This window comes from Miniopterus natalensis, chromosome X, assembly GCF_054644295.1.
Source record: "Miniopterus natalensis isolate mMinNat1 chromosome X, mMinNat1.hap1, whole genome shotgun sequence".
In the NCBI taxonomy this organism is placed as follows: Eukaryota; Metazoa; Chordata; class Mammalia; order Chiroptera; family Miniopteridae; genus Miniopterus; species Miniopterus natalensis.
In genome coordinates this window covers 57606489-57632767 of record NC_142103.1, presented here as the reverse complement: position 1 = coordinate 57632767, position 26279 = coordinate 57606489, and the positions used below count along the sequence as shown (strand labels likewise).

Sequence of the window (26279 nt, the reverse complement as noted above, 5' to 3'; positions counted from 1 at the left end):
ACGCTTCCAGTATCGGGAATTAACCAAAATAGGAAACATAGGAGGAAGAGTAGGTTTGGGGCTAGATAATGAGTTGAATTTTGACTACGTGCAGTTTAACGTGATTGTTAGCCAACCAGGTGTAGACAAACTGAAATTCAAGTCCCAATCTCAGGAGAGAGGTCAGGGCTGAAGATAAAGATTTGGGAGTCTTGGGCGTGGAAGTGGTAGTTGAAACACTAAGATTGAGTAATACTGCCAAGGACAAGAGAAGACAGAAGCCAAGGACAAAGTCTCTGAGAATTTCTCCACTTGGAAAATGAGAGAAGAAATCAATGAGGTCAGAGAACTGGAAGACAGAGGAGACAGTTTTATGCAGAGGCTGGTCAGAGTCAATGGAGGATGGAGTAATGAAGTTAGAGAGCACAAACAAGCATGAGAAAAACTTATTTTATCTGGTGAATAAGAAGCCAGGCCTTTGATGACCTTGGAGAGAGCAGTCTCAAGGAAGTAGGGTCTCATTTTTACTTACCTCTAATTTTAGACTAGCACAATGCCTGGCTCATACATATTTGTTGAATAACTGAATGAATGGATGGATGAATAATAGTTCCTGCCCCCCAAAAGGAGGTGATAGGAAAGGGGGAAAAGAGTAAACAAATTAGCCTCTTTATCCCCTCTGAAGCAAGAAGGAAATGTCAGTGATATTATAGAGAAATGTTAAGGTGAAAAAGTGGGAAGTTAGGGTTATGATTTTCCCCCAAAAAAACATGAAATAAGTTCATCTGAGAATCTGTCACAGGTTCTATTCTCAATTTGATGGAGTAAACTCTCAATAGATGACAACCATAAACTCTGAACAACACACAACACACACCACAATACACACACACACACACACACACACACACACACACACACACACACACACCCACACACCCACCCTGAAAGCTCCAGAGAGTGATGGAGGGTGATAGAAAACAGGCAGAGACTGGAGGGAGGTTGGAACTTGGAATAAGAGAACAGCATGGAGCAAGTTTCCCATTTTTATGGCTTTAGCCTGAGGGCAGGCTGCAGTCACTAAAACTGTATTACAAAACACTCATCTTTTTAGCCTCAAGAACCAGAGGACAGGGCCTGGGGCAAACACGGTCTCTAGAAAGTGAGAGGATAGCTCAGAAAGAGATCCTGAGAAAAGGAGCCCTAAGTTATTTGCATAGATTCTCCCCAAGACTTCTCCTGAATCACACATGCATAGGGCAGACTCAAAGCAGCTTCCATCTAAGACTAAAAGAATGGAACTGAGATTTGAGCTGTCACCATCATAGGAAAAGCAGAGTTTTCAGTTTTAATCTAACCAAGTGAATTGCCTGTTGAAATAAATATATCCACACTCTTGAGGAATATAACAGAATCCAGGGTTTCTATAACATAGCATTCACAATGTCCAGGAAATCCTCTAAAATTACTCAATATATGAAGAATCAGGAAAATGTGACCCATTCTCAAGGGAAAAGACAATTAATGGAGGCCAACCCTAGATGATGAGGCTTAATGAGGAGAGAAAAATACTCCAGTAATGAATGAAAAGATAGGTAAAGGTCACCTGGTACACCAGACCACAATTACAAGTAAAACAGGACTGTATTTAAGCCTCCTTTCTCTTTAACTTATATCTTAATGGCCTGATACTACTTGTAGATTAACTGAATGCAGGAGTTTGTGGAAGATGCTATAAGAATGACCTCAGGGAAAGAAGGGGATCAGCAGTGGAGACTGCCAAAGGCAGGAGAGACTAAGCAGAGATCAGAGAAAGTAAACATAAAAGAACAAGAAATGGGAGGGGGGAGGGGAAAACAAGAGGATAGGTATGTATACTTTCATACATTGGCACCAATATGAAAAAGAGGAACTAGTCATGGGTTTTTATAACAGGCATAGCTAGCATATTTTTCATGTTACTTTATTATTATCTGTATTAAGTGTATATTTGTGCCTCATGCCTTACTATTTCTCCCAGGGGCCGGCTGTTATTTCTTCGGCTCACATATGCTGTCATATCTGCCTGATGCTGCCAGAGAAGATAAACTGGACACTAGATCTGGACACTCTGGAGCCTACTGTTGAAGTAAATTGCATAACCACGTGCCTATCTATGTGAATTATAGATTTAGCAGGCTATGTGGGACAGTCAGGAACCTTCTGAGTGATAAAGGGGATCTGGATGGGGATTCAGGGTGTACCAGAGGCATTTATGGTTAAAAAGAAAGCAGATAAGTTCCCTTTGGGTCTAAACCCCATTTATGACACACAACTTGACTAAGTGAACAATGCTGGCTCATAGCTAAGACCATTTTCGTAAGATGTTTATACAATTCTGTTGACTTTGTATACTACTTCTGTCACCCATGAAGCTTTTACTGGGCTAGTGGGGTGACTGATAGGGGATTTGGGCTTATTAAATGTCAAATGGGGGTGTTGGGATTAAAAATTAATTTCGACATGGTTTGGTTTGAGTACCGTCATTTCCCAGAAAGACAGGCTTTCTAGCAACCTTGGGTTTTTTTTCCGTATGATAACCCATCTTTAACCCATCTGGAAACCAGGAACAAGGAGATTTAACCTTAAAAGAAGGACATGTAGAAGGGCCAGTACAAGATCTTTACATCATCCATTGACCTTTATAGGGTGGGCACAATTGTCTTAGAGCTCCTGATGAAGTAATTTGTAGTATAAAACATTGTGGCTTCCATTACCCTGTGCTAGAGTCTTGCAACGCCCAATACAGTAGCCACTAGCCACATGTGACCAAACTTAAATTAAATTAAATTAAATTAAATTAAATTAAATTAAATTAAATTAAATTAAATTAAATTAAATTAAATTAAATTAAAATTTCAGCTCCTCAGTTGCCTGGCCACATTTCAAATGCTCAATAGGTACGTGTAGCTAGTGGCTACCATATTGGACAGTGCAGATGTAGAACATTTCCATCATCACAGAAAGTTCTGTTGGATAGCACTGTAAATCTGGACTCACAGAATACTTATTGGGGACCAGGCATCTCTGCAGCTGCATCGAAAGTGACTGATTTTTTTCTTACTTCAAGTTGTCTCTTTGCATTAATGTGCTCAGAGTGACAGACAGGAAGCTGAAGCAGTTTAACAGACTTATTAGCTTTCTTGCCACACACACCAGAATCTCCCTTTAAGGAATAGCCAAGTGTGGTGTATTCATTAAATGGAATACGGTATAGCAGTTAAAGGGAATGAACTGGATGTATGTATCAATAAGGATAGATCTCAAAAACATTTTTGTGTGAAAAAGTTGCTGAATGTAATAATTTATTGCACACAAAACAATACTACATTTTCCCTATGTAAGACTATTTTTTAAAAAGGTCTAGAAGAATACACACCAAACTCATGGCCATGGTAACTTCAGAGAGAGGGGAAAGGTAAGTGGGATAAGGGACCAATGGGACTTTTAGCTTTTTCTGTAATAGTCTAAATTCTTAAACGAAAACATATTTACATATTACTTGTGGAATTACAATTTTAAAACAGGACTCAAATTTATATATACAATATGACTATAAATATGTAAATATATGGTGATGAAAAAAATAAAGGAAGTACACAAAACCCTAAAGATAGTTAAGATAGCTGGATTGTGATAATTATTTACTTCTATTTTTAAAAAGGTTTTTGTTTTGTGGCTATGTTAATATAATAAAAAATTTTAAATAAAAAAATGAATCTGCCTTTCTACTGCTGACACAGTATTATCACATATGAGGTATAGTTATTAAGAGGCAATTGGCTCTGGTATATAATTAGTGCCAGAAATAACAGCTCAACATCATTTCCGTAAAAATTTTTAATTGTCCTTGGTGACATTCTCCAAAATTCAGTTTTCAATATAAAACCCCATCCTGCAGTTAATTCATACTGGCAGGCACACTGGGACCCTACAGTTCCTAAAACCAGAGGTTCCATCAGAATATTTATGAGACTTCCCTTATGCTCAGGCCACCTGACTGGTTATGGGTTTTGAAAATTGTTCAGATCAAAAATCCCCTCACTGTAGTGTGGAACTCAGATCCAAAAGCTGCTTCCTAGGAGACACCTGGCTTCACCTGCACCCTACATTCATGAGAATGTGGGGTAAACTTCCATGCAGGCAACAACACTGGTCAGGCTTCTCAACTTTCAAGACAGAATGTAAATCCTGTCACCCAACCACCTGTTCATCTGGCTTCCAAAACATATGGATCCTGCCTCAGTCAACAACAGAGCATACCAACATTTCTGGCCTTCATCAGAGAATACGTGTAGTCAGCCTCTGAGGTCCTATCAAAAGCCTGGCCGTGAGAAGAGATATTTATGGAATGTATTGTAAGGGACATTCTATCCATCCACTCCTTTAGGTGGCATTTTAAGTTGTGTCCTCAGATCAAGTTAGAGCACCAGAAAGTTACATGCCAGAGCCATATTAGCCCAGCCCCTGCAGAAAGGCTTTAATGTTACACCCTTGGCTTTTAGCCACGGTTGTTAAAAGAAAGTAATATGAAAATCTCTTCTGTCTGTGTTATGAAACTGTTACTGAGGACATTGTCCCTTATGTTAATCCCACATGAGGAATTTCTTATGGAATTTAGTGCCAGCAATGTACCATCATGTAGCTGTTAAAAATTATAATTCTGAAAGACTAAATATGAAAATGTGTTTATGATATGTTCACTGAAAAAAAACAAAAGCGGAACACAAAATGGCATATAGACTCTAATTGCAACCATATTAAATTATTTGTGTCTGTGGAAAAGAACTGAAAGCTGATAGGCAAAGATAAAGGTTGTATGAGGGCAATGGGATTAGAAATGTTTTGTTCTTTCAAAAAGTTTTGTTTGCTGTAGCCCAATCTTTTCAATTGGGGGAAGAAAGAATTTAGTGACAGGAAAATCTGTTATCTTTCTTTCTGATAACAAGAATTCTGTATGTTACTGTGTTCCCCCTTTCCCCTGGCTGCCCCAAAAGCTGAATTTAATGTTCAGTCATGGTACATTAGCTCCCTCTTCCTTTCCACACCTCTGATATTCTATTTCTATAATCTCAAGACATTTGTACTTTTTTTTTTTTTTTTGGTAAAGTGCCTCAAATCCCTTATAGAAAGAGGCAAAATATAAAGCATTTTCCTCAGTTTAAAAGTTATACACAGTCACAGTAAATTGAAAAACTACAAAAAAGTTTAAAAAGATAACCACTGTTAACACTTTATGGCATTTCTCCTATCTTCTCTCAATGTAAATTTTTTTTTTAATATATCTTTATTGATTTCAGAGAGAGGAAAGGAGGAAAGAGAGAGATAGAAACATCAATGATGAGAGAGTCATTGATCGAGCCCACAACCCGGGCATGTGCCCTGACCAGGAATCGAACCCCGATCGCCTGGATCCCAGGTCTACGCTCAACTGCTGAGCCACGCCCGGCCGGGCTCAATGTAAATTTTAATTTATTTTTTAAAAATTTTATCTTGCCCTAGCCGGTTTGGCTGTGTTTAGAGCGTCGGCCCAGGGACTGAAGGGTCCCAGGTTTGATTCTGGCCAAGGGCACATATCTTGGTTGCAGGCTTGCTCCTCAGCCCTGGTCGGGGCACGTGTGGGAGGCAACCAATTATTTTGTCTCTCTCACATCGATGTTTCTCTACTTCCCTTCCACTCTCTCTGAAAGTCAATGGAAAAAATATTCTCAGGGGAGGATTTAAAAAAAGATTAATTTATCTTTATTGCTGAGAGTATTAAAGATGTTCCCCTTTTTTCCTTCCTTGCCCCCCTCCACCTGGCTCCCACCCCACCCCAAGCCTTTGCCACACTATTGTCTCTGGCTATGGGCTATGCATATATGCACATAAATTCTTTGGTTAACCTCTTCCTGCCCCCCCCTTCCCTCTGAGATTTGTCAGTCTGTTCCATGCTTAAACAAAATTAAAAGCATATGCTCTTATTTAAAATTTTTTAATTTATTTGATTTTAGAGAGAGAGGGAGAAAAACATCTATTTGTTATTCCACTTATTTATACATTCATTGATTGATTTTCGCATGTGCCCTGACCGGGGGACAATGCCCTAACCATCTGAGCTACCTGGCCAGGGTAGCATATGCTCTTTTCATGTAATTTAAATATATAAGCATGTTTTCATGTATTGGAAACTATTTGGTTAATAACTCTGGTAAATATCAAGCCAGTACAACTTTCAAACATTGGAACCATAGAGGACTACAGGAAGGGTTAAAGGGGAAGCTCAAAGGCCAGTTCAGGGGCCAAAACCTGAGAGATGAAGCTTTATGGACCTTATTCACACAGGGCGCCAGGACTAAATTTGTGTGGGTGAGAAGTGAAAGCTCAGGACAGCCTAAGGCCAAAAGGGCAATCTGCCATCTTGTACCCAGATGGAAGATCACAGGAGATAGGATTTTAGAGCTAGGAGAGACTTTAGAGATATCTAATACAGCATTCTCATTTTACAACTGAAGCAACCAAAGCCAGAAGATGTGAATTGACTTGAGGCTCTGGAGTCAGCCTGCCTGGATTTGTAACTCTGCTCTACCACTTAGGAACTCTGGACGTTAAGCAGGTCCCTTTACCCTTTCTAAGTCTCATTTTCCTCTGTGAAACGAAAATAGTGATAGCGTTTAACTTATATGCTTAGTGTGTGGATTAAATCAGATGAATCACGTAAAGCATTTAGCACAGTGCCTAACACAAACTGAAAACTCAATAAATGTTACTTATTAATAGTAGTGTAATTTTATCATTATTCAACTAGTCAGTGACTATGACAAGGACTCAGATCTCTTGACTCAATCTAGTGCTCTTTTCACTGCACTGGACTGATTTCCAGGGTCCAGAAAGGATTGAATGTTGTCTTGAACTTAGTAGTGGTTCCAAATCAAACCAACCTGGGATTACAACCGAGGACTTCAGTCCACTTTAGTGCACTTTATATAAAAGCACCTAGCCTGGTGTCTGGAAAATAGTAGGCTCCTAAGAAATATTTACTAACTGAAAAGGTTTTTTAAATCAACAGGGTTGGGAGGGTGGTACTGGCTTCTAAGAGAAGAACTAGAAATCCTTCAGAGACAGATAAGAAAGGACTTAGGGAAGAAAGTTACTAAAAATATGTATGTTTCATACACAGTGTCTATGAAGACCAAGGACAAGTAGAGGTGGTGCTTTCTGAGATTCCTTGAACTTTCTCATTGCTATTTTTGTTAACCTTTGCATCCCTGTAGTCATTAGCAAAAATCCTATACAAACCCTAGGTGGGGGTTGTGTGTTTTTTCAGAACTGGGCAGGGTAAGAAAGAAGTAGGGAAATGTCTATCTCAATTCAAATTAATAAAGCCGGTTTGGCAGCAGGCTTGGGGGTGGCACCCAGGTAGAAGAGCGGGCGGTGGCAGTGAAAGAGGTAAGAAAGCCAAACCCTATGCCCTTCAAGAGAGAAAAAAAAGAAGTCGTGAATGGGGAGTCAATTGAGACCATAAACTCTGGGATTACAACTCTGGGATTACAACTAGGAAAAAGGCCTGTGCCCTGCCCCCCCCCCCCATGTCCTGCTATATCTGTTCATAATTTATGACTACAGTGACTTGGGGGGGGGGGGGCTGTTAGTCCTCTTTACTACTAGTGTCTCTTATTTTCTAAGGCCACCTGGCTAACTCTTTCTCTTGATTAATGTATATTCTAACACTCCCACAGTAATAAGGTGAGTAACTCTGACCTCTCTAGATGCATGCTTTCAAGTCCACAAATTCGGTAGTGTTTTTACCATTCCACTGGTCCTTTAGTTCACCCTCCTAAATCATCTATCTGTTCCTATGGTTTACGGTCTTTTTTTTTTTTTTTTTAATCCTCACCCAAGGATATTTTTTCCATTTCTTTTCAAAGAGAGTGGAAGGGGGAGAGAGAGAGAGAAACATTGATGTTAGAGAGACACATCGATTGGTTACCTCCCGCATGAGCCCTGACCAGTCTGGGGAAGAAGCCTGCAACCAAGGTACATGCCTTGGCTAGAACTGAACCCGGGATCCTTCAGTCCACAGGCCAATGCTCTAACCACTGAGCAAAACCGGCCAGGGCAGTTTATGGTCATTTTCATCTGTCCAGAGTTTCAAAGTATACTCTCATGTTAACAGTAAAAGCTCAATAATCATTTGTTCATTGATTGCAGAGTTTATAATCTAGTTGGGGAGAGAATATGCCCTCATGAAATGAAAAGCCATGTAACCACAAGCACAAAATTAAAGAATACAAACTGAGTTCATAGAGGTTCAGGAGATGCAAAGTAGATAAGTGATCTGTCAGGTTGGACTTGTCGGGGAAAGTTTCCAGGAGCACGTAAGTTTTAAGCTTTGAATTGGAAATTTAAAGAAGTGATGGACATGAGTTGGTGGAAAGGTGGACCTTTTCAAACAAGTGCACAAAGGGAGACAATGCACTTGATAAAACTCAAGCCAGGACAGGTGCCCGCCCCACCCTGCCATTTCCCTGTTTCAGCAGCTCTGCATGATCTGCCACCACACCTATTTCAATTACAAGAGAACTCCTTGTGACCTAGTGTCCACTAGGCCCTCTCCTCTATCAAATTCACCACTCATACAGCACTTACTAAGTACTCCAGGCAGGAGGAAGAGGCAAATACAGGAAATGTTTGCCAGGCATTGTGAATAACTATGTCCCATCTCTTTAGTCTGGACCTCAGATAGTAATACATGGTCTTTTCTTTACCCTCTCCATGACAGAGGGAAGACAAATGCATATTGGAGTAGAGGGAAACAGGAATATGTAGAACCAAGATGGTTATGTTACCATAAAAAGGCTAATATCACTTTGAAGGCCCAATGTGAAAAATACCGCCTCTGAAAAATCCCAGGTTGTATAGAAATCGTTCCTGACAGGAGGAAAGCCTGGTCACCATAGAGCAGCTGTGTTAAGCAACACTGCAAATGGTATAACGCCAGGCACTATACACACAAGTTAAATTACAGACCCTACACCTAAGAGCTTGCTGTCTAACAGGAAAATTGGGGCTTGGACAAGCAGAAAATACGTATGATATATTTATTTAAAAGATATCAAATGTACTAGTGCAATGTCATTCAATTCCTGATCCTATTCATTCTCACACTTATGGAATATCTATGTGACTCTCACATAGATTCAGAAAACTTGTCTCTGCCCTCAAGGAGTTCACAGTTTAGTGGAAGAGACATATATATAAACAAATAATTACATTATGGTTTATGCTACGTAACGTAAGCCTGCACAAAGTGCTTGGGAAGGAAGAACTGTACCTGACAGACAGGCAAGGCTGAATAATTGTTTTCCAGAATGAGACTTGGAGCGAGGGTGATGAGAGGGAGGACATCCCAGTGAAAGATGAATTAAGAAAGGTGGGAATTGGCTTGGCTCTGAAGAGACATGTATGCCTTGTTAGGGAGTTTGAACTTTATCACACAGGCAATGGGAAAAATCAAAGGAAGTTTTAACCAAGGAAATTATATGATCACATATAAGTGCTATGGTCTGGTTCTCCCTCCTAGCTGTGTGACTTTAGGCAAGTCACTAAATCTCTTAGCATTAGTGTCTTTATCTATAAAGGGAGGATAATAGTGGTACCTATCTCACAGCGTTGATTTGATGAGTAAAGGAGCTAATGTGTATGTAAAGCAATCAGCACAGCTCCAGGCACATAGTAAGCGCTCCACGCATTTTAGCTACCATTATCAGGATGGTTTTTTAGAAAGGTAACTTTGTTGGTAGCATCAAACATACACTGTAGTGGGGGAAAGATTGATAATGGCAAGAGGTCTGATTAAGATGGCACTGCAATTTAATCCAGTGATAAATAAGGTCTTGAAAAGGGATTTGGATTTGGGAAGCTAGGGAGATGAAAAGGTGAGGGGTAAGTCTAGGCTGGGAGACTGGGTAGATCAGGATAACCATTAACCAAATTTAGAGATAAAGGTAGCCAGAGGATAGGGGTGTGGGTGCAGAAACAGATAAATGAGTTCAGTTTGGGACCTGTTGAATGAGAAGTGAAGCCCCGGAAAATAGGCTCCTGGAGGATATCAATATTTAACGGTGAGGCCAGAAGAGCCAATGGAGAAAACTGCTTGGTCAGCGACCACACTGTCAGTGTGAACTGAGTAAGGGGGATTAGAGGGTGGGGGAGACACTATCATCAGCTAGCCATTTGTTTACGTTACACAAGCCCGTCACCCAACTCCTCAACAGGCTTAACATCCTGTTTACTAGTCAGTTCTTTGCTTTTAGCTTCTCCGTTTTCTGCCTCTTGTAGAGAGTGCATTTTCTCCTCTGCCCTCTCTTCAATGGAAGGAAAAGTCTAGCATCTCTCAGCACGGCCAACTAGGTGCCGCCGAATCACTAGGAAAGGGGTGGAAAGGGAAGAAAGGAGGAAAATGAAAAAGAGTCCGCAACCACCTCTAATAAGGTTCCACCTCCAGATATCCTGCCACGCTGCTCTCTCACCGCCCCTATCGGCTCCTGGCTGCGAAGCAGGACGGGAAATGCAGTCCTCACGCCTGAGCTGAGTGGCAGGACTAAGGAACTCGGTTTCCCAACTGGCTCTCTAGGCGCGTGCGCAGATGGCTGCCCCGGCGAGTGGTAAACAGAGACGTCAGGCGGGGGCTGCAGCTCGGAGCAAAACAAAAGGGAAACCCGGGGGGCGGGGGGTGGGGGGGTTGGTAGAGGAATTGGTTCTGGAATAAGAGAGGCTGGGGCGCAGGGGACGTAGACCCCCTTAAAAGTGGAGGGAAGGAAAGAAACGGAGGAGGGGGAGTCAGGGGAGGGGCAAGTGACACGAGCAGGGGGGAGCGGGGCGTGGGGGAGGGCAGTGATCAGGGTGGAGAAAATTTGGGAGGAGTGTCCGGGGGGCAGCAACTTAAAAGGGGGTGGGAACTGCAGCTAAGGAGACCTTCGCTGATGGGAGCGCAGTGCATGAGGGGCTACGGTGCCTCAGGTTTAAAAGAGCAGGAAGCTAAGTGAGAGGTTGGAGAAAAAGTGTCTTCGCTAGGCGGAGATTACAGGTGGTGTCTCAGAAAGAGCTCTGAGGCTGCAGGCTGTAGTCGCGAAGAGAACCAGAATTGTGTGGAAGGGACAGCTTGTGGGCTAGGGTTCGGGGACGAGGGGGAAGTTCGAGACTTTCTGAGGACTGGCAGGAATGTGCCTCCTGGCCCTGGGTGCTTCCCCCCTGGGGGGAGGCATCGTGAGGGACTGTGGCAGGCTCCTCTGAACGCTGAGCGGCAGAGGTCTAGCTCCACGTATGGATCCAGGTAATGAGAATTCAGCCACAGAGGCTGCTGCGATCATAGACCTCGATCCCGACTTCGAACCCCAGAGTCGTCCCCGCTCCTGCACCTGGCCCCTTCCCCGACCAGAGCTTGCTACTCAGCCGTCTGAACCGCCCGAGGTGGATCCAGGTCTGGGAGAGAAGGTACACACGGAGGGGCGCCCAGAGCCAATCCTGTTGCCCTCAAGGCTCCCAGAGCCGGCAGGGGGCCCCCAGCCCGGGATCCTGGGGGCTGTCACAGGTCCTCGGAAGGGAGGCTCCCGCCGGAATGCCTGGGGAAATCAGTCATATGCAGAACTCATCAGCCAGGCCATTGAAAGCGCCCCAGAGAAGCGACTGACACTCGCCCAGATCTATGAGTGGATGGTCCGCACTGTGCCCTACTTCAAGGACAAGGGTGACAGCAACAGCTCAGCAGGATGGAAGGTAACTCTGACCCCCTTACCTCCATCCCAATACCATCTGCCCCTGGGCCCCCTACCTCCTTACTACTATTCTGGGACCCCTTTTACATCCATCCCCACCCCAGACAGAGATCCACCTTCAGTAGTCAATTAGACAAACATTTACTTAGGACAGTATATGCCATGCTCAGTGCTTGATGCTGGACGATTACAGATGAATAAGACACTGTCCTTGCCCTGGAGAAAATTGAATTCTCTGCTTACTGCTCAACACTCCCAGCACAAGTGTTGGCTTGGACTGCCCCAAACACTTATTGCCACAGAGAAGTCTTTATCCTATGCACTGCAGGAGCTATGTGGGTTCTCCACATAAACCTAGCCTTCCCTCCACCCCTACTGCCCACCCCAACACCTTTTCTCCCATTCCTGTGGGATTACTTGGATTCCCTGCTTGCCTCCCAATGCCTCAGGGTAGAGGTTCTGTTCTAGAACTCCTCTACCCGAGAAGAAAGAGTGGAGTTGGCAAAAGGTAAAGAGTTATATTCACGGAGTAAGGTAGCCGATCTTACCCACTAAGAAAGAAAGGCTGTGAACTGCTGCCTGTCTCAGTTTACCTGATAATGCCAAGAAACTCTCCCTAGTAAGGGGCTATCCAAGTTTGGGGGAAAAGTTGAGGAATATTCATCATGAAGAAAAAAAGAGAGATAGGGCTGTGACTTTAGAGCACAAGATTGGGCATTTCTTTGGCTTTCCATGAAGAAACTGTGAGGAAAGATCTTGATAGAGGCTCTGAAAACTTGTCTTGAGAAATATGGGGTTTAATCACAAAATTGGAGAGCTTCAACCCCTATTAATGTCTTGTTCGCCCGTAAGTGGTAAGGTCAGCATACAAGACAGTACAGAGGGTTGAAAGAAGAGAGGGTCTTCCCCTAGGTAGAGACTGAGGGATCAGATCTGCAGTAGCCCTAGGGGTTGGGTAGAACAGAAAACAGGACAGCTGACTGAGACCCTTGGCACTATTTCTGGGTAGACTGCCACACCACAGCCTCAGCTCATAAAGAGCTCCCCTCCTTGGACCCAGCCTACACAGCTGTTTTTCTTTTCCCTTGGGTTGATTTTCCAGGGTAGAAGAAATAACCATGAGTTGTTAGTTATGCTGTGGGAGTGTAGTCCTTCCTTGTAATTTACACTTATACGGGGCTTTTAGTTTAAATAGTGGTTTTTAAATTTTTTATTAATCTTCACAGCAATTCTGAGATTCACATTTCACGTATTAGGAAACTAAGGTTTAGAAAGGTTAGGAAATTCACCTAATATCAGTAGAACGAGGTCTTGAACTCAGTTCTAACTATAAATCATATGCTCTTGCTGCTAGTCCATGCTGCCAAATTCTCTTCATTGCAATGATGGCAAAGCCAAATCACATCAAACTTGGGGCCTCCAGGTTCTCACCCACTCCCAGTCCTCACCCCACCTCTACTCCAAGGGGACCTTATGCCTGAACTGGCTTAACTGGTGACTTGCCAAGGCTACTACCACCCCACCAGGGGGCGGCACCCACTTAGGACAAGAAAGCTTAGTTTAGGTGGCTTGGGGAGCAGTTAACAGTTACCCCTCTTCCAACAGGAAAGAAATATAGGCTCTTAGGGAGCTGACCTCTCCAGGTAGGCGGGTGTACCACGTACTAGTTCCTAAAGAAGAGGGAATGAAGAATTGGGCCTCATGGATATGGAGTAGTAGGAAAAAGAATGGGCCTTCTCAGTAGACCCAAAGTTAGAGGCTGAAAAGGGGGGAAATCATGGGGCCAGAAGTCACTGTGGTCCTCAGTTACTAAGAACCCAGGCTGGATAAACAAGTGTAGTTCCTTGAAGGAACTAAGAGTGTCAACGTAGCCAGAGTAGTTGAAGTGGCATTACTGTAGGGTCCCAGGGAGACAAGGAGTTCTTTAGCTAGAAAACCCTGGAACAAGAAGCTACTTCAGCATCTTTCTCCAGGCAAAGGGTCTCCTTATCTAGAGGAGTCAGAAACACATGAAGTAATGTCTCACTGTCCATAACCTCAGCCTCCTAGTTGCTCCAAGCCCTTTTGGGCTTCTCCTGAATTTCTAAACACTAAAGAGCTCCATGTGGGAGGTCAAATGCCCCGAAGGTTGGAGATCTTATACACAAATTCCTGAGGAGAAGTGGGGGAAAAGAGATAGGAAAGAAGGGAGGTTAGGGGGCACAAAAGGATGGCTTAACCACCCTGGGGCAACCAGTAGAAATAAGGTGTTCTAGGGGCTCAAGAATCTGCCAATCTCCATTCTCTGGGCCCCTGGGGGGAAAAAAGTCTTATCTCTAGCAGAATATCAGCAGCAAGAGAGGAAGGAAGAACACATAGCGTTTAATACCCAAGCCACTCAAGAGCCAACAGAGCCTCAAGGGGAGCTTTGCCGTCACCTGGGGGCCACCCACTGATCAGGAAAGAAATAATTGATTCTGTACCAGGAGCCTGAGTATGTACCGGGAGCTTGGCACTCTGACAGGGAGAGGCAGTACTGGGGCGTGCTGCCTGAATAGATGATGATCTGTGTCCTGGGTGCTTACACTTTATGAGACTAGTTCTGTGAAACTGTAAAGAACACAGTAGAAATTGGTTAAAATTGTGTGGGAGAGATTTAAAATACTCTGCAAGAAATTTGCCTGCAGAAGTCAAGCAGCCACTTTATAAGAGAGGAGACTTAAGCTTCGTCTGGACGAACCAGTAGAATTTAGAGGGGAGCTCTTTCCCGGGACAAGGAGAGAGGGAGGGAGGAATGTGCCTTGTATATTTGAGGCACAGTGAGAAGCCTGGCCCAAATGTAGTTAAGGGCGTGTGTCCTCAAATTGGGAGAAATCAGAAACAAGGAATCTTCAAATCCTCTGGAAAGCTGGGGCGCAAATGCACCATGGGGAGTGGAGCACCAGCTGTGCTGAGGTTCCAGCCCCTCAGCCTGTTCAGAGAACTGGCTCAGGACAGGGTGGGTCAGCCTGGGCTGGTGTTGCGCCACTGTCCTGTAAACTCCACCCAAGCCTGCACTCAAGGAAAGGGGTGGAGCTGTGGAATGCTCTTTCCCATCTGAGCCTAGTTCTTGCTGAACCAGGAGTGCATCTCCCTGATGACCCCCAGGCCCAGACAGCCCCCCAGAGACTTGGGAGGAGTTTAATTTTATGAGCTTTTCCAGGGTGGGTGCCCTGCCCTCTGCAGTAGGTTGTTAGCTTGTCTCTGGTGTCCCTGTGCTGAGAATTCTGGAGCTGAGACTGAGCAGCTTGTCTTCCGGGTAGGAACTGTATGTGGTCTCTTCCCCAAACCCCACCCCTACCTTTGCCTCTTTTCCCCCTGTATTTGACTAGCTTTGAGTCTCCAGGAATGCCCCATATCACTGTGTCCCAGCATCCTTTTAGATTGGACTGTGGGCCACTGACCACCCCTATACACCACTCATGCCCCTTTCCTGCTGCCTCTGCCCTCTCCAGAACTCCATCCGCCACAACCTGTCCCTGCACAGCAAGTTCATCAAGGTTCACAATGAGGCTACTGGCAAGAGCTCTTGGTGGATGCTGAACCCCGAGGGTGGCAAGAGCGGCAAGGCACCCCGCCGCAGGGCAGCCTCCATGGATAGCAGCAGCAAGCTGCTCCGGGGCCGCAGCAAAGCACCCAAGAAGAAACCAACTGTGCTGCCTGCTCCACCTGAAGGTGCCACTCCGACGAGCCCTGTTGGCCACTTTGCCAAGTGGTCAGGCAGCCCTTGCTCTCGAAACCGCGAGGAAGCTGATGTGTGGACCACCTTCCGTCCACGAAGCAGTTCAAATGCTAGCACTGTCAGCACCCGGCTCTCCCCGCTGAGGCCAGAATCTGAGGTGCTGGCTGCGGAGGAAATGCCAGCCTCGGTCAGCAGCTATGCAGGGGGTGTCCCTCCCACCCTAAAGGAAGACCTAGAGCTGTTAGATGGGCTCAATATAACATCTTCCCATTCCCTGCTCTCTCGGAGTAGTCTCTCTGGCTTCTCTTTGCAGCATCCTGGGGTTACCGGCCCCTTACATACCTACAGCACCTCCCTCTTCAGCCCAGCAGAGGGGCCCCTATCAGCAGGAGAGGGGTGCTTCTCAAGCTCCCAGTCCCTGGAGGCCCTGTTCACCTCTGATACACCACCACCCCCTGCCGATGTCCTCATGACCCAGGTAGACCCCATTCTGTCCCAGGCTCCCACACTTCTGTTGTTGGGGGGCATACCTTCCTCCAGTAAGTTAGCCACAGGAGTTGGCCTGTGTCCCAAGCCCCCAGAGGCTCCAGGCCCCAGCAGTCTGGTTCCCCCCCTTCCAATGATAGCACCGCCTCCAGTCATGGCGGGTGTTCCCATCCCCAAGACCCTGGGGACTCCTGTGCTCACACCCTCTACTGAAGCTACAAGCCAAGCCAGAATGCCTCAGGATCTCGATCTTGATATGTATCTGGAGAACCTGGAGTGTGACATGGATAACATCATCAGTGACCTCATGGATGGGGACGAGGGACTGGACTTCAACTTCGAGCCAGGTACTACACCCCTAATCACAATAGCATCTCACAACCTATGCCCACTCCCAGGTGCCCAGCTACTTCCACAATCTGAGCAAGGGGGAGACTTAGAACAAAGAGTAGGTGGAGCTCCTGGAGAATTGAAGGGAGGATGTTATTTTAGAGTGGAAATTTCCCGATGGGACTTTCAGACCCCTCAGCAATGCCCACCCCTACCAGGTAGCACAGGAGAGGTGGGAGAGGGGCTGTTTCTGTTTTCCTTGGTATGGACCATGATGGTGGAACATGGTCATGTCCCAGATGAGTCTCTTACTTTGTCTTTTGTTTCTTCTTCCCACAGATCCCTGAGCCATTGCTGGAAGCTTTGTCCCCTGCTTCAGAGGGAGCCAGGGGTGCCCATATCCACTTTTTACCCTTGGCCCCCCCCCCGGGAATTTGGGACCCTGCTTTAGAGCTAGGGTGGGGTCTACTCACACAGGTGTTGAGGAAATTTATAAAGATAAAGATGCCCCATATGGGAACTATGTGGGGAGGGAAAGGGGTGGGGGAAAAGGAGGGGGGTTATTCTCACTGTGCCAATTAGGGGGTAAGGCCCCCTCTTGGGAGCCATCCTTGGCTTCCCCTATTTCCACCCTCTAGGCTTTATAGCAGGGGTGGGCAATGCTGTTGGAAATGTGAAGTCACCAGTGGCCTTACCCCTGCCTTTGGGAGCAGGAATTTTTGTAGCGTCTTATCTGAGCTGGTCCAGGCTAGGTTGAACCTGGGGTTTTTAATGCAGTGGCCTCTTAGGCCATTGAGCCGGGGGAGTAGTGGGGACCTGGAAGGGCCAAGGTCTGAGCACTGGAGTGGCTCACCAGGCCAATTGACCCTTGGAAGACTGCAGATAACAGAAGGCTTTATATAAACTTTTAAAGATCTATAAACACAAATATAGAGATTTTTAACAGTGGCAAGGTGCTAGTGATGGAGAGAATGCTTTTTTCTTTCTTAAGGCTTTATCATAGTGACATGTTGTAAACACTACAGACATTACTGGGGGAAGCATGGAGAAGGGGGGCATGGGCAGGAGAGCAGCAGTGAGAAGCAGTACTGAGCAAGGGGAGGCACTCCCACGTGAACCAGGTCTAGAACAAGGTCGGTGCACAACCAGCTCAGACTTTCCCTAAGGAAAAAACTAAGCCAGCTCCCCCTCCACATTCTACCTCCTTGTGCCAAGGAGTGTGTGGTGTTGGGATGCAGCCACACTCTTCCTTGACCAGCTGTGGGTTAGTGCTACAGTGAGAGCGTACATTGAAGGCCTGGAATTAGTTTGTGGCCTGGGAAGGGGGTGGGAGGGGGAACAGAAGGAGGGAAGGATTTAGGGTGGTAAAGTTAGGCACAGAGACCTCCCTGTTCAAGGCCCCTGACAGCTGTCCCTGCCCTTCTTCCCCTTGCTTGACTACAGGGGTTATGTGGAAGTGTGTGTGTGGTGGCAGGCAGGGGGAGGGGCAGAACAGGGAAAGGGGATCTGGGGAGCTTGGCTGAGGGTCTGGGAAATGAGCTGGGATGGAGGGGAATGTGGATCAGGTTTACTAGCACCTGCCAGGGAGGCCATCTGGGGCTCCTCCACCCCAGCCCCAAAGCAGCCCCTCCCTCAGTCTCCTTTGCGTTGTCCCCTCCCCCACCCCTGCTGTGGGTTCCCATCATTTCCTGTGTCAGCGCCTGGCCTACCCAGATTGTATCATGTGCTAGATTGGAGTGGGGAAGTGTGTCAAATCAATAAATGAATAAATTCAATAAATGACTATAACCAGCTCTGGTTTCTGCTGCCTTGCTGCCCCCCTCAAACAAGGGGGAGGGAGGGGAAAAGGCAGTGGTTTGGCGGGACTGCCCAGAGGCTGAGAGGTGGAGGTGGGGGAATTTCAGCAGGGGGAGGAGGTGGGGGTGAGGGGAAGGGAAGTGACCAGTCAGCCACCTAACCCAAGCAGGCTGTGATAGGCGTCCTCTAGTAGTCTGGCTGGAAAAGACCCCATCCCCTACTCTATCCCACTGTCCCTCAAAGGCGCATTGTACTAGACTTCAAAGTCTTTTTTTTTTTTTTTTTTAATATATCTTTATTGATTTCAGAGAGAGGAAAGGAGAGGGAGAGACAGAAACATCAATGATGAGAGGGTCATTGATGGAGCCCGCAACCCAGGCATGTGCCCTGACCGGGAATCGAACCCCGATCTCCTGGATCCTAGGTCAATGCTCAACCTCTGAGCCACGCCCAGCCGGGCTAGACTTCAAAGTCTTTACTCACCCTCACCCATGTGCACACCCCAGCCCTCTCCTGCCCCTCCTACCCACTCTCAGAGCCTCCATGCTGCCTGGGACACTCTTAAGCCTCCCAGCAGATACTGGGAGAAGGAGTCTCTTGAAAAGGAACCTCACATTAAATTCCAGTAATTTCATACCTAGTATTGCTGCTCTCACTTGGTCACTTTATTTTTTTAGTCTGTTTTCCCTTCTTACTGAGAAAGCCTGCCCTGGTCTTTTGGAATGGACCCTTGCGAGGGAGCTTGCGAGCGTTCTTGTCTTCACCTGTTTTGGACTGGAAAAGGAAAGGGTCACTCAGATAAAGAATTTCAGTTCGTGTAAGGAAGCTTGCTACAAACTAGGGCTAAAGGCAGGTCTTGGGCATGGATATTGGATTTGGAAAGGAAATTTATCCCAGAGGGCCATGGTAGAGGAGCCTGGTTGACTGGTGGGGATAATGGAGTGCTGGGACAGACCAGATTTGGGGAGTCTTACTGGAAGGTTCACAGAGGAATCAATTTTAACGGCTTTCTTGGCTTCTTGGAGTCTAAGCATTTTCAGTCTACTCCTCTCCAGCATGTCACATTGAGTGCGCAAGGCATCTAGAAACCAGGAAAAGCCCCCCCTACCTCTGAGGACTAGAGACCTTACCTACCCATCCTGTCCCTCCCATCATTCAAATGATCATTTGGAGCAATCCAGCCTAAAGTTAGTCTGAGGACTGACCTGAAGGTGCCTAAGCGCCAAGAGAAAAGGATGAGGGGAAAGATGGAAATGATGAGGTGGTGATAGGGAGATATACTGAGAAGATGACCGATAAATGGGGGAAGGGTGAATGACACATGCACACTCCACTTGGTTTGAGTTAAGCATCCCTCCTAAAGTGGACCTAGATCCTATTCGCCTTTTCCTAGGATCTTGTGATCCTACTTACTGCATGACACCAGTCCCGCCCTATATTCTCCATCATCAGCTATGTACAGTTTCTCCACCATGCTTCTTACCAAGTAGCGTGTGTTCTGGATTCTTCAGGAGGGGCACAAAAGCTAGGTAGGCATTCGCAAGTTGAGTTCCTGTGAATATAGCAGTGTGCTATCCCCAGTACCTGTCACCCAGTCTCTACTCTTCCAAAGCCCAAGATTTCAGGACCCTAATGCTCAAGACTACCTTGAGCTGGTTTACCTAATTTCCTCCCCTTAGATCCATCCCTAGGATAAGGTGAGGGGCATGGTACGTGTGAACCTAACCTATTGCAACAGGCAGTGCCCCTTCTTAGGCTGACTAGAGATGGTCAGTTGGATCTGGTTGAGGGTGCCCTATTTTAAGGACAAGTTCCATAATCCGTCCTGAGGACCTTGTTCTATCTCTGGGGAATGCTCCCAAGACTCTACCTGGTGTCCCACGTGCCACCCTACAAACGTAGTAGGTGTTTCGAGCTGTAAGGAATTTGCTGGCATAGTCTCCAGGGATCTTCATCAGGAAAAACAACTTCATTGTTCCCGTTTCATCACACAAATCAATGGTGTCTGGAGGGAAGCCACAGGGGTAATTGGGGCAGCTCAGGAAGGAGAGTGGGGACAAAAGGGGCCAATGATCCTAACCAGAATGGGCTGGAGGAAGCTATCAGGATTCAAGCAGCTCTCTTCTTGCCAGCAGGAGGACTTGGAGGCCTGAGATGACTCTACTACTTCTGACCCTTGGCCATTAGACCCCTCCCCGAACTCCTCACCTGTTTTAGCCAACCCCACTTTACTGCGGGTGTAATGCAGCAACCGGTGGACAGCACAATTGATATTGACAATAAAATGCTGATTATCTAAGAAGAGATGGGGTGGAGCATGTGACCCCTCTCCAATTATACCATCCCTATGATCTCCACTGCCCTTAGACCTTCCCAGCTCTACAAACAGACTCCAGCTCCGTGATGCCCCCTCACCTCCATATTTGATGTAGATGAACATGCTCTCAAGAGCTGATGAGTCATGAAGATAGAGGGTGTTCTGGAGGCCTTGGGGGATCCATGGGGTCAGGGGACTGGAGAGGCAGATGGATTACATTGCCTGAGGAAGCCCAGACCAGGCAGACAGGAGAGAGCTATTGGCAGCTGTGGATAACCAACATCGCTAGGGGTGGGGCCTGAGGCTGCAATTGAGGGATTATGAGGTCAGAAGTGGTATGTGTGGCAGAGGGTGGAGTAAGGATAAGGGGAGAAGAACCTGGGTGAGGCCTGTAGATTTGTTGGGAATGGGAGCAACATGGTAAATATAACTCTAAACTGGACCCCAGAAGGACACCTTAGAGAAAAATTAAGTTTCTGGAACAATACTTTTTTCTAGTTAATTTGTGGTACTACTACTTCCACAGCAGGAGTCTACTACTCCTTTTCCCTACCCTCAGAACCATGCCCCCACCCTTACTGTACCTCACATTTTCCCTGCTCCCTGCCCCAACAACAGACATTCTTGATGATTATCAACAGAAACTTTATTTCTTATTGATTCAGGAACAACTGAAGGGTAGATGGAAAGAGGGAGGTTGGGAGGGAGGGAGAAAGAATTTTAAGAAGAGGAAGGGCTGGATTGAGGGAATTGACAAACATGTACAAGGCAAAGGGGCAATTCTTAAGGAGAAGATATTGAATGAGGGGGCGGTTATAGGGGGCACACAACTCAAAATCAACCACAGTTGGTGTGAGGGGAGCATTGGGCCCAGGCTGGTTGGATGAGGGGAAATTAGTACAATTTAGGGCTACAGGACCCTGGGGTTCTGTCAGGGTATCAGGGCTCAGGTTTCAGGGTATAACATGGGGGAGCCCAGTAGGGGCTATGTTGGCTGCAGGGGGAGCCCCCAGGCCCCTCCCCTAGAGCACCTCCTTTTGTGGGAATCTCACTGACGTGGCAGAGCCTTTCGCTGTAGTCTGGCTGCAGGCTCTCCGCCAGTCCCTTAGACACACCACTCCAAGCCTAAAGACAGATAGCTCCAGGTCAGGGGTCAATTAGGGGCAGGAAGTAAAAGACACAGGCTCTGTGTCAAGGGAACTCTCAAAACGTCTACACCACTATGATTCCGGAAGGGACACACAGATTCCTGGGCTCCCAATACCACTGTTTCCATCTGCCTCAACCAATCTACAATTAGTTCTATGTGTCTCTCTCCATCTACCCCATCCCCCAGTTCGTCAGCCACATCCTGACAGTTAGTGCAGGGCCCCCTCCCCTCCCCTCTACCCTCCATACTCTGTCTGTCTTGCTGCAGGAAGTAGGCAGTTGACAGACTGCAGTCTGCCTATGACCAATGTTCTCACCGAAAAGTTCCCGTGGTATTCGGTAACCAGATCCTCTAGGCTCTTGAGGGTAGGAATTCTGGGCATGGTCCTGAGGTAGGGGGAGAAAGACGGAGCAGGGATACGTTGGTAAGGCTCTTTTATTACCCTTTTCTTCCAGTTCTCCCATATGGAATAAAGAGATTCTGTGTTCTCTGTGCCTGCAGCTTCCTTCCATTACCATGCCCACTTGGGTGACCCCTCATTCCTTACTGAACTGCCCTCTTTTTCTGTATTAAGCCTCCTCCACTATTCCCAGCCACCCCCACCTCTTTTTTCTGGGATTCCCAGAGTCTCACCGTTCCAGCCAGCAGTACACACAGATGAGGCTAATAATCAGTCCTATGGAGCCAAGGGGGATGAGCACAGCTTCCAGAGCAAACAATGATGGGGGCTCTATGGACTCTATGGAGAAGAGAGGAAAAGAGCCCTAACACTTGTCATGCTCCTACAACATACCAACATTGGTGAAGCCCCAACTAGGTGCCAGGCACTGTGCTAGACACTTTCCGTATAATTAATCCTCACAGTTCCTGAGAGGAGGGACCAATTAGTATCTCCATTTTACAGACAAGGAAAGACAATCAGAGAGGTTAGTGATGTGCCCAAGATCAAAGAGGCAGTAAATGGCAGAGGTAGGTTTAAACCCGAGATTTGGCTGGTTCCAAAGCCATCTTCATCATGCAGCCTTCCTGGGAATGCTGTAGGGATAGCTTATACATTCTATCTACCATTTGAGCACTCATTGGGCTCCTCAATCCATCCTCCTAATCTAACAATACATCCACCCAACCCTACACAGAAAACCCCTGCTTCCTGGGGGTTGGGGTTGAACTGTGAGGGGAGATGGACCACAAAATTTGAGAGCTTAGGGATAGGGAGGTAGAGTAAAAGATAGTGGTGCTAGAAAGGCTGAGGTGCTGGGCTCATGGGTCAGGGTGAGGCATTAGGTCCATTTTACCCTTTAAAGTATGGCTGCCCCAGTAGATCGGGTGACTCCATTCACTCCAATGCTGAGCACTTCCACAGAGTGGGTTATGGCGACTCCGAACACGAAACGTGTAGAGTTTCTGCCCATCCACACTAGGCAGGGAGAAACTACGTCTGTGGTCCACCGACTGTTCCTTGGGGAGAAAGAGGGTGGGGAAAAGATGGTGTCTATAAAAGAAGGGAGAATTAAAACTGCTGCCCCTCCCCCATGTCATCTTCTGGTTCTTCCCAGTTCCTCCCTCCTCTAAACTACTCAAGTTACACTGCTCCCTTCACTGACTAGAATCTAATGCCTCTTTCCAGATCCCTTAAAGGCTTCCTTAGGTTTACTTGTCTGTCTGGTGCTGGGAAAAGTACAGGTAGGAAAACCCTAATGAAAACCCACTGGTGATGGTAGGGAAAGGAGTTGGAGGAGGGCAGAGGGTGGGCAGGGGAACTGGAAGGAAAAGAACAGGAGCTTGGCCGTTTAACTGATTGAATTCTTTATTCCCACTTGCTTGGTCTTAGCTGCTACATTCATATCCCCAGTCACTCACAGTCCAGCTGCGGTCCCGGTCACTCCGGTACTGCACCAGATGCTCCAAACAGTGGTCCAAGTATCTGTTGCTCCACCTCAGTTCTAGCTGGGATTCACTCAGGTTGTGAAGGGTTAGGTTCTCTGGAGCCCAGGGAATCACTGGAGATATGTGTGTGAGTGTGGTCATTCCCCTGGCCTAGACAAGTCAGGGTCCTGAAGGTAGTGCTCCTGATCCCTTCTCCCTTCCCCATCCCAAACCCTCACCTCTTCCTTTCTGCCCAGGCACCCTTATGGTGAAAGAACACCACTCTATATACTTAAATGCCCTACAATATCCCTGAACTCTTGAGCCCCTTTCCAAATTACCCAGATCCTGCAGTTTTAGCCTCTTTTTGGTCTTCCTCCTAGGTTCCTGTGGGTCCTGGAGCTGGACAACGAATGTATGGTAGAGATGGATCTCCTCTTTCCCCAACCAACAGCCAGATGTAATCTCTGAAGAGTATAGATAGTGGCCACACTCCTGGACTTTGTCATGGTCAGAGTTCTCATACCTAGAGAAGTGTTGGAGGGAAGAGGAACGGTGGGGTAAACTTGGGTACTACAGACATCCATAGCCCAGTCTCCTGTCTGAACTGACTTATGACTTAACCCCATGAGAAAATAATGGGAAGCCTGGAATGCTAGCTACCCTCTTTCTGGGTTCCCATGCAGTCTCTCATATCCAGCCAACTTCCTCTTCGTTCCCTGTGCTATCCCCTCTTCCTTTCTCATACCAATAGTGCAGAGTCAGGTTGGTGGGCTGAGGCTTAGAGCTGCTGTTCCAAGTGCAATTCATATACTCGACATTGAATACAAAACACTGAACCTCTGGGAGGGGCAAGGTGGAAACATTGAGGGTCCCAGGAGGCGTAGAGGTCAGGAAGAAATCTAGGTTGGGGAGAAAATAAAGGGGGGGGGAGAGAAGAAATGATGGTTAGAAGAAAGTGTGAGGCAGGGAACCCTTCCCCTGCCCTCCCCCCAGTGCTCTTAATTCTGCCTGCATCCTTGTTATGTCGTGGCAGGTTCCAGATTTCTGTATGGCCCCTTCCCACAGCCGCCCTTCTCACCAACCCCTTCCAATCCCAGGTTTCCCACCAGCTGTGATGTCTTCATTCCCATTGGACGTGAGGACTGTTGAGGTCAGCCCTATCCCCAGCAGAAGCAGCTGCAGGAATAAGAGGAATCTGAGTGGCAATGGTTTCTTCAACATGGCACTCTTGCTCTTCGTCCCCTGGGTGTACTGTGTCAGGAACCTGGGCCCCTCACCCACTACCCCTCCCTACCCATACATTTCCTTCTGTCATAGCTTCCGGTGGAAAGAACCTTAGAAACCAGGGCTTTACAGAGGGTGTGGCAAAAGTGTGCTATGACACAGGCTGAGTCTTCTGGGAGATTACGTGTTGATCTAATCTGTAGGTGTAACACCACCTGGCTGTGAAGTGGTGTTAAGTAGGCTGAGTATACAATATTGTCACAAACTCAAGAATCCTTAGACCACCTAGATCCTGGGAAGGATCTTATTACTACTACCATCACCACCATTCCCAACCTCCTTCTCATTGAAATCATTTTATCCTATATAGGAGGGTCTGAACCACTTCCCCATCCTGTGCCATGCTCCTTCCTTAGCTCAGCCACCCTGAAAACACTGTCAAAGCTCTACTGTCTTAGCTAGATGGAAAATACAGTATTCACTCCTGTGGGCACATATATAGCTATCTTTCCTCCACCTAATCCAAACCAGAATATCCATCCTTAGTTCCTAGCTGAGCTGGGTTCCTGTTGAGACTGGTGAGGAAGTCTGACTTAGAAGTAGATTCTGGAAATGGAGGAACAACAATACTAGCTTCAAACTCCTCATCTTCCCCTTACTCTGCTTCCCTTCCTGTGTTCCCTATCTCAGTTAATGGTATCATCACCCTCTCAGTCACCCAGACTTGAGACCTCAAAGTCATCTCCAATTCCTCCCTCTCTCTCACCCTGAGAATCCAATCAGCTCTATTTTCTGTGGTGTTTCTCCCAGCAGTGTCCTCCTTTCCATGAGCACAGCCACTGTGCTAAATCAGCCTTTCATTCCCTCGAGTCATGATTCTTACTAGAACTCACCAATTGGCCTCCCTTTCTAAAGCCCCGCTGCTCTCTGCCCCAGCCCAGGTAGCTCAGTTGGTTAGAGCATTGTCCTGATATGCCAAGGTTGTGGGTTGGATTCCCAGTCATCCTATTGCCAGCTTTATCTTCCCCCAAACACAGAGCTGATTGGAGAGACTATTTACAAGAGTTGTTCATTCAGCAAACACTTACTGAGCCTTTAGTATGTGCCAGGCACTGTGCTTATGTTCTAACCAACCCTAATTTTCTGTGTATTAAAATTCCTCAAGGTTAGCTCAAATATTACCTCCTCCAAGCAGGATGTTTCTTCTCCCCAGTCAGAATTAATTTGTCTACCCACTGTGAGTCAATAGGATTTTATTATTTTTATTTGTTATTTGCTAGTTTTGTTTTTTTTTATTGTAATTTGTTCCTTTTATTATAGTACTGTGTCTTTTCTCATGTCATTGAAAGAATATTGGTTCAAGAGTCAAAAAAAAATCCTAGTCTCAGCTGTTACTCAGTAGCTGTATAATATAGAGCAAATGAACTTCCACTCTGAAAATCAGCCTCCTCATCCACCAATTGAAGACAGCAATCCCTGACTAATAGGGCTGTGGGGAGATTAAAGGAGATAATTGTCTAAAAAGCATCTTACACTTAGTAGGTGCCTCTTTTGCTAGAGCAGGGGTTATTAACCTGAAATTCATGAACACTTAGGGGATGCATCCATGAGCTTCAGGGGTACAAGAACCTT

General features: G+C 46.4%; 3 protein-coding genes across 5 annotated transcripts; 1 reads left to right on the top strand and 2 right to left on the bottom strand.

The window, feature by feature from the left end:
• Nucleotides 1-11017: 11017 nt before the first annotated feature.
• On the top strand, nt 11018-18083 carry FOXO4 (forkhead box O4). The gene is made up of 3 exons (XM_016207384.2): nt 11018-11775; nt 15248-16307; nt 16630-18083. Exons 1-3 carry the CDS (start codon nt 11323-11325, stop codon nt 16635-16637), a joined length of 1521 nt encoding a protein of 506 aa, XP_016062870.1. The 5' UTR covers nt 11018-11322; the 3' UTR covers nt 16638-18083.
• Nucleotides 18084-18747: 664 nt separating this feature from the next.
• CXHXorf65 (chromosome X CXorf65 homolog) lies at nt 18748-20527 on the bottom strand. Its single transcript, XM_016207379.1, has 6 exons — nt 20503-20527; nt 20296-20382; nt 19958-20092; nt 19571-19639; nt 19062-19168; nt 18748-18861 (listed from the first exon to the last, which is right to left on the bottom strand). The coding sequence occupies exons 1-6, from the start codon at nt 20525-20527 to the stop codon at nt 18748-18750; spliced, it is 537 nt and encodes a 178-aa protein (XP_016062865.1).
• Nucleotides 20528-21326: 799 nt separating this feature from the next.
• On the bottom strand, nt 21327-24644 carry IL2RG (interleukin 2 receptor subunit gamma). Of its 3 annotated transcripts, none has more exons than XM_087829536.1 (8): nt 24506-24644; nt 24169-24322; nt 23762-23946; nt 23415-23554; nt 22850-23012; nt 22188-22293; nt 21871-21940; nt 21327-21529 (listed from the first exon to the last, which is right to left on the bottom strand). In XM_087829536.1, exons 1-8 carry the CDS (start codon nt 24642-24644, stop codon nt 21344-21346), a joined length of 1143 nt encoding a protein of 380 aa, XP_087685662.1. In that variant the 3' UTR covers nt 21327-21343. The 3 variants fall into 3 exon arrangements, with proteins under 3 accessions (XP_087685662.1, XP_087685663.1, XP_016062906.1); XM_087829537.1 differs by having other exon boundaries at nt 24169-24262; XM_016207420.2 differs by having other exon boundaries at nt 22188-22284; nt 24530-24644.
• Between the last annotated feature and the right edge of the window lie 1635 nt (nt 24645-26279).

Bases quoted from the DNA above. Each gene is read 5' to 3' on its own strand.
- IL2RG (XM_087829536.1), bottom strand. From the start codon at position 24,644: ATGTTGAAGAAACCATTGCCACTCAGATTCCTCTTATTCCTGCAGCTG. The intron at 24,323-24,505 runs GTTGGTGAGAAG...TCCCCAACCTAG, and splicing joins GAAACCTGGGATTGGAAGGG to ATTTCTTCCTGACCTCTACG. The intron at 21,530-21,870 runs GTGAGAACATTG...ATCTGTCTTTAG, and splicing joins AATACCACGGGAACTTTTCG to GCTTGGAGTGGTGTGTCTAA.
- FOXO4 (XM_016207384.2), top strand. From the start codon at position 11,323: ATGGATCCAGGTAATGAGAATTCAGCCACAGAGGCTGCTGCGATCATA. The intron at 11,776-15,247 runs GTAACTCTGACC...TGCCCTCTCCAG, and splicing joins ACAGCTCAGCAGGATGGAAG to AACTCCATCCGCCACAACCT.
- CXHXorf65 (XM_016207379.1), bottom strand. From the start codon at position 20,527: ATGTTCATCTACATCAAATATGGAG. The intron at 19,640-19,957 runs GTAGAGTCTTGG...CTATATTCACAG, and splicing joins GGTGGCACGTGGGACACCAG to GAACTCAACTTGCGAATGCC. The intron at 18,862-19,061 runs GTAAGACTCCCC...TTCCTTTTCCAG, and splicing joins ATTCCTCTGTGAACCTTCCA to TCCAAAACAGGTGAAGACAA.